Here is a 6,731-nt window from a genome sequence, read left to right as displayed (position 1 = left end):
TCTATGTAAGGGGGCGTGTTGACAAATCCCACATCGGTTGGGGAAGTCAATAACAGATAAGACGGATGATAATTATCAAATTGAGGATAATATCGGAACCCTTAGAGTAGGGTTGCTCGGCCCATTGATCATAAATTCCAACATGCCCGAGTTGCTTGAAGGCCGGCGACGTCCCGAGAGACAACAGCGAGCATGGGTGTATGGATTAGAGGGGGAAAATACAATAAAATCTGCATCGAATTTCATCAAATTTGTCCAGTAGAACAACGCTGACCTGAAAAACGATGACGTTCAGGTAATCGGAAGTCCACACTATCGGCGTAGGTGTCTCGACTTCGGTCGCGGGTTTTACGTCAAAATCCCAGCAAGATTCTTCTAGAATCTCGTGTTTCTATGTATGGAAACAACTTTTGAAGTCCAAGATGACTTCCGTTCATCGGTGAAATCACGAACATCAACGCAAAACACAGTGAGGTCGCTACAAATCGACGGGGAAGACGACACTCGGGAAACGGTGTCGTTTTGAGGGCTAAAGGTTTGGCTCGGCTCAACGGCACGGCACAACGGCTCGGCGGCTCGGATCACAAGGCTTTAGGCCCTGGCTAGGCGACTCGACATGATGTCAGGGTTTGAAAAAAAAAGATCGTTTTCTTCTTCCTTTTGCTTTGCTTATTCACACATGCCAATTCATCACAATTATAATAGGAGTAGTATAATATAATTGCGAACAATATTTTGAGGAGGATATATAATTCGGTAATCGAATATTAAGGCTCATGCTCAACTGTAAATGTTTCATGCAATTATGCTGAAAAAATATCAACATTAAATTCTTGTGTGTAGAAGAATGTGGATTGCGATTACGAATGCTGTGTACGGGTTTATAGAAGAATATCCTTCAATTCCTTAGCTCAGCGTTAGGAACAATAAAGAGGGACGGAGAAAGGCTTGAGTAATTATGTTTTCTTCCTCATGCCTAGTGTCTTTATTCATGGAGGTAGATTGTCTACCCACTGTTTGGTCATGATTAAACCACTTCAACATTTTATATTAATTTTTTAATAGAGATAATAAGACAAGAAGTAATAGGAATATAAAACGTTGACGTGACTTAACCGTGACTGCACAAATAGGAGGGGATGAGAAGGGCACCCAAACAGAATAGTAGACATTCGGCCTCCTTTATTTATAGTAAACTAGATAGGATCCTTGCCTTGCATGCAATACAATAATAAAGGGATCTTCTAGTATTCCAAATACATAATAAAGGGATCTTCTAGTATTCCGAATACAATCTATTAGTGGTTTACACAATCATGCACCTGTTATAATTAAATATTTTAACAATATGCATATTTACATGTTTATATATGTTTATTAGAGAAAGGATCCATGACACTGTTAATACTTTGCAACTGCAAGTTCTTCTTTATTGGTAATATCCATTGAATGCATTGCCGGATAAACTATAACACGATGACAAAATCAGAAGAACAGTAGAAAATTACAGTCAAGTCATCTATCGAACGCTAGAATAAAAAATAAAAAAATAAAAAAATAAGCTTAATAATTTCTATCTACATCCATCCAGTGTTAGTATAATGTCAAACCAAGGCAGGAAATGTGAATTTCTACTTCTATATGACGAATGTTCGACTGCGCTAAGTTGCAGGTCGACATTAAGAAAATTTGAATTTATACTTCATCCTATAGCTCTCTTTCACTTGACAAATTCGAGCAACAGAATCCAGAGAAGTAAGACACTAACCATTTGGACAAAACACTCGCACTCATAAGCCACAATAGGGAAGTATATAATACTTCGATCTAATACACCAGGAGTTGTATTTTACTACATCCGATTCATCTACATAGAGGAACATTATCTCAAGCAACCAGATCAACCTCGTCGCGCTCTGGAGAAGCTACATCTAATCTCATCATACTCCTATATTCATTTGGCACAGGTGCCCCTGCCTGCACGCATAGCTCCACCACAGCTGGAGCCTTCCCATAATACCTCTTCAGGTTGTTATCCAGAGCAGGACCATCTATGTCGCGGACATGCCAAACATAATTCGGACCCACAAGATCGTCTATTGTTGCTTCTTGCCAAGCATGCAAACCATTACGAGATTGATGCTTTGAAGCCTTGCACATCCTCACTTTGTGCCCCTTGGGACCTACCTGAACCTCTAAACAATATCCACAAGTCTTCACACTGTATTTCTCCATGATCTTCTTTGCTCCGGATATCATCTCAAACCATGAGTCCATTGTAATAATACTTAACTCGCTCAAAGACTTCCCCACTTTATCGCTCACTAATGTTTTATCCACAAGGTTAGTATCACTCTGTGAATCTGAATTCCTCAACTCCTCAACATCAGATTTAATATCAGAATGTACTACGAGATCAACAATCCCAGAATATGAGTTCCTATTCACATCATCCATTTTGTTAACCGACTCAAAATCTACAATTCTTCCTTCGATACTATATACAGGTCTCGTTCTTCTCTTTGTTGGGTACTTTTCAATCTCTAAACCAGCCTGTATACAGAGCTCCAAAATGGCCGGGATTCGTGGGATTTCAAACCTCTCATCATGCCCAACTCTTGGTTTTCCAACACGGTCATAAAGATGGAAGCATTTAGGAAAGGAAACCACATGTTGAACTCCTCCTTTCCTCCAAACATGTGTCGCACTCCTAAAACCACTGTTTGGGCCTGTACAAGTTCGTATTTCATGACCGACATGTCCAATGTGAACTTCAGAGCAAAACCTGAGAATAATTATTTAAATTAGACGACGAACTAACAAGCATAAGTATATTATATTTCTGATCAGCATGGCATTCGGTAAATCAACCAACTACAGGAAATAGATTAAGAGCCTGTATATTTATGTTAGCCATTGACTTAATAGTTTTCAGTAAAATGTTTCCATGTGTTTCCATAGACTCTAAATATCTTCCCCAAACTAGCTGCACACCAGCCCTGCCATCCATACAGGAAATTGCTTTGACAAGTTGAAAGCACCAAGCAATACACATACAACATTGAGATTACAAGCCAGAAAGAGAATCTAAATGTTAGGCAAAGATATCCCTCCTACATGATCAATACAAGTCAACCTCAATAACTAACCGTTCAACCCCTTAAAAGATATAAATCCAACTAATAGATAAAAGGAGATTCCAGTGTATATGAGTCTAAATTCACGATCCTAAGCAATTTGGACAAAAGAGGAACCTCAATGTATAGGGATGCACAAATTTGGTTCCCTAAGGTGAAATTGGCAAATAAGAGTTGACACATAAACTTGTAAACAAACTCAAGGAACGAAAACAAGGAAACAAAAAACAAAAGGCAACCTCTGGATACCTGCACCGTTGGACAGGAACAACTTGGACAAGTTTTGACAAGCCAAACAGGAGGGACTTTCGAGCTTGGTAAACTTGATGAGCTACCTCAACCAATTCAGGGACCAACAATCCATTATCAGGTGGTTCTTCAAGCATCCTGCAAGGCTCAGCCTTCCGGGCTTCTTTCTCCTCCTTGGCTCTTCGAATCAAAACCTTCATGGGTATAGGGTAAGGCTTCCTTTCTGACATTTTTTTAGGAGGTCTCGGTACATCAGCATACAAAGGATCATCTGTTTCTCCTCCTACAGTAAGGGTTCTCTTGGATGTAAAACACGCCTTTTGATCAACAAGGCAACGAATCCTTGCAAAATGACAAGTCTTCCATATTATTCTTCTCTGCATACTGTGTGTAGAGTCTCTGAACCATTACACCCACCATTACACAATATGAAATAGAAATGAGAATTAAAGTCAATCTAATAACAGTGCATTGGGTTATCAGGACTCAACTAATTTCATCTTTCAAGAATGCAAGCATAGTTCAATCGATTGCAATACTTCCAATGTAACACATAATATTTTCAGATGCATGTTTTAAAATAAAAGGATTAAAATCTGATCATTAGGCTACATTGTTGAAAAAAAAAACCGATAAACTCAGACAGCATGTACTTGGAACAACTTAGGTACAATACATTTGATATCCTTATGTTTTTTTTATCTATTTCTTCTTTCGTTCAAATATAGATATAGGGGATTAGCTATAAATATCTGCTAAATCTTGAAATTTGAAGTTGCTCCTCCAACAACAACAACAAAGCCTTATCCCACTAAGTGGGGTCGGCTGTAAGAATCCTAGAATGCCACAACGCTCAGTTTTGTTAGATCCAAATACTCCAAGTCTTATCTTACGGTCTCTTTCCAAGTCTTCCTAGATCTTCCTCTACCCCTTTGGCCCTGAGCCTCTGTCTTGTACCAGACTGTTTCAGGAACTAAGCTTGCTGGCTTGATTTAAGCTGGACTAAGTATTATCCTGCCAGCGTTGGGCGCAAGGCTGGACTAAAACTACAAAAAAAATTATTTTGATATACATTCATGGCGTAAAATAGCAACCCCTCGTTGTCATTACCAATAAGAAAACGGTCACCTGATAAAAGTTTGAAACAAATCCACATAACTCACAATTAATTAAAGAAGAAAATAACACATCTCCAAGTATTTCCCTTTCCGAATTCCGCTGCCTCAAAGTTCAATTTGGTGGTGTTGGAGCTCAATCAACTAGTAAAAAATATTGGCCTACTTGCTCCACATTGACTTCACTCCTTCTAGTTTTACAGTATCTAGTCATACAGTTTAACTCAAAGTAGAGTATACAGTCACAACAATTCCTAAGCTTTGTTTTCATTAAGGCATTTCATCAAACACTTTAGGCGCATCCCAATGACAAAATCTCGTCAAAATCGAAACATAATTTATATGAACAAAAATTATACACATTCAACTTATAACCTACTGATAAGAACTAATGACAGATAAATTGAATCGAAAACACGATTATGGACTTACCTCTTCAAATGAACAATTACTGCTGATATTTGAACCTTTCAACGTCCGGAAAAGAAGAGGGAGGGCTGCGCAACCACTCTGCAGGTTCTTCTGGTGCGAGGAAATGGTGGTGGCTTGGTGTGTCGGGGACAAAGGGGCTTTATTTTTCGTTTTTGCTTTCCTTGACATACTTATTCCCATTCTTTGACTTATTTATCCCCATTCATTTGGTTTATCGTTGTAATTGAGAGTTTTTAGAGGGTTATAGTTGCCTTTTCAGCCTAGTTTTATTTTTCTTTTCAAAATTAGCTGAAAGGAGAATTTTAAGTAAGTTTTTAGAGTTCTAAGTAATGTTATTCTAAATAGTCGGCAAATATGGTCGGAATGAAATAATTTGGTTCTTTTTTTTTATTGTTTCTTTTGAGTGCGTAGATATTGTACATTAAAGGAAGATGAAGTTCAATTAAGCCACAAAATAGGTAATGTGAGGAAGGTTAATACAAGTACTTTTCCCCCCGAAGAGAAGGACATGATCAAGCTGAATTTTGACGGATGGATTTCCAAGGATCGGGCAACGGCGGCTTTTGTTCTTAGAAATTGTGACGGTCAGGTTATGGGAGGAGTGCCTTCGATCTGGATGGGGTCACCATTACATTCGCTAAAGCAATGAGATTGAAAGAAGGCCTTTAAGTTGGCTTGGTCCAAGGGCTTCCAAAAGGTGGTGATTGAGGGCGATTCGAAACTTGTTCGTGAGGCGGTGCAAGGTAACTGGGAGGTCCCCTGGAGGATTAAAACTATCGTTGAGGATACCCATAGTCTTGCTTGCTCTTTCAACCGGGTTGTGTGGAAGCATATGTACCACAAGGCAAACTTTGTTGCGGATGCCTTTGCTCATCTCAAGTTGTTGATTGTGAATCCTTATATTTGGGATTGTTGCTTGCCTTCTGCTGCGCTTGATGTCTTTAATTTTGATTGTATTAGTAACGGTTGTAATAGAAGTTTTTGTCTTTAATAAATTTCTTTCTTGATCAAAAGAAAAATTATCCATGATGTATTGACCACTTTATCCATCAAGTATTAACGATATATCGACAAAGTCCAAAGATTGTATCATTCATTGATTTGTATTTTCATCGTGTTAGCTGCTTTCGACTAATTTATCTTCTTTTTTTATTTATTGGTTGATGACATACAATGCTTGGTTTCATGTGTAAGGAGTAATTTTGACATGACGGTTTTAGCGTACAAAGGTCATGATTTGTATTGTTTATTTTCTTTATTATCATTCAAATGTCATCTCTAAAAAAATTTCACTCAATATGAAAACTGCTAAGTTGACGGTTAATCATAAGATATTACTTATTATTATAAACATTGATTTGTTCAAAACATACAAATGACAAAAAATGAATGGTTTGGGTTATAAAGTTTGTATGATGAAACAATGTCACATTATCATACCAAGACGAATGACTTCCTGTAAAGTATTAACCACATTTGACATATTAGCTCACGCTTTCATAATTTATTTCAACTTGTTTTCACTTTCGAAATTTTTGTTTCCATTCTTTTTTCTTATTTTTCCCCTTTCTATCATCACCCTTCTTTTTTCACCAAGTCTTTCGTATATGTACATTCCTATTTCAAGCACAAAAAATAAAAAATTAAATTCTAAAAATGAAATGATTATAAATAAATAAATAAAACATCTGGTCCTCTTACTCTTAGCCAAGAATATATAGAAATATTGAACTAACTAATGCATATTTAAATGGTTTAGGTTAACTCAAAGAAAATGATAGGGAGACTGTATTTTGAT

At 37.4% G+C, this 6,731-nt stretch overlaps 1 protein-coding gene across 1 annotated transcript; it reads right to left on the bottom strand.

The window, feature by feature from the left end:
* Window positions 1-1,557: 1,557 nt before the first annotated feature.
* Window positions 1,558-5,250, bottom strand: LOC103951654 (APO protein 3, mitochondrial). Its single transcript, XM_009363088.3, has 3 exons — window positions 4,934-5,250; window positions 3,387-3,785; window positions 1,558-2,785 (listed from the first exon to the last, which is right to left on the bottom strand). The coding sequence occupies exons 2-3, from the start codon at window positions 3,767-3,769 to the stop codon at window positions 1,888-1,890; spliced, it is 1,281 nt and encodes a 426-aa protein (XP_009361363.2). The 5' UTR covers window positions 3,770-3,785; window positions 4,934-5,250; the 3' UTR covers window positions 1,558-1,887.
* Between the last annotated feature and the right edge of the window lie 1,481 nt (window positions 5,251-6,731).

The sequence above is a fragment of a genome, unplaced genomic scaffold, assembly GCF_019419815.1.
Source record: "Pyrus x bretschneideri cultivar Hongxiangsu unplaced genomic scaffold, Pyrus_bretschneideri_v1 Contig24, whole genome shotgun sequence".
NCBI lineage: Eukaryota > Viridiplantae > Streptophyta > Magnoliopsida > Rosales > Rosaceae > Pyrus > Pyrus x bretschneideri.
The sequence above is the reverse complement of the archived record's forward strand: the minus strand, read 5'-3'. Positions and strand labels throughout refer to the sequence as shown.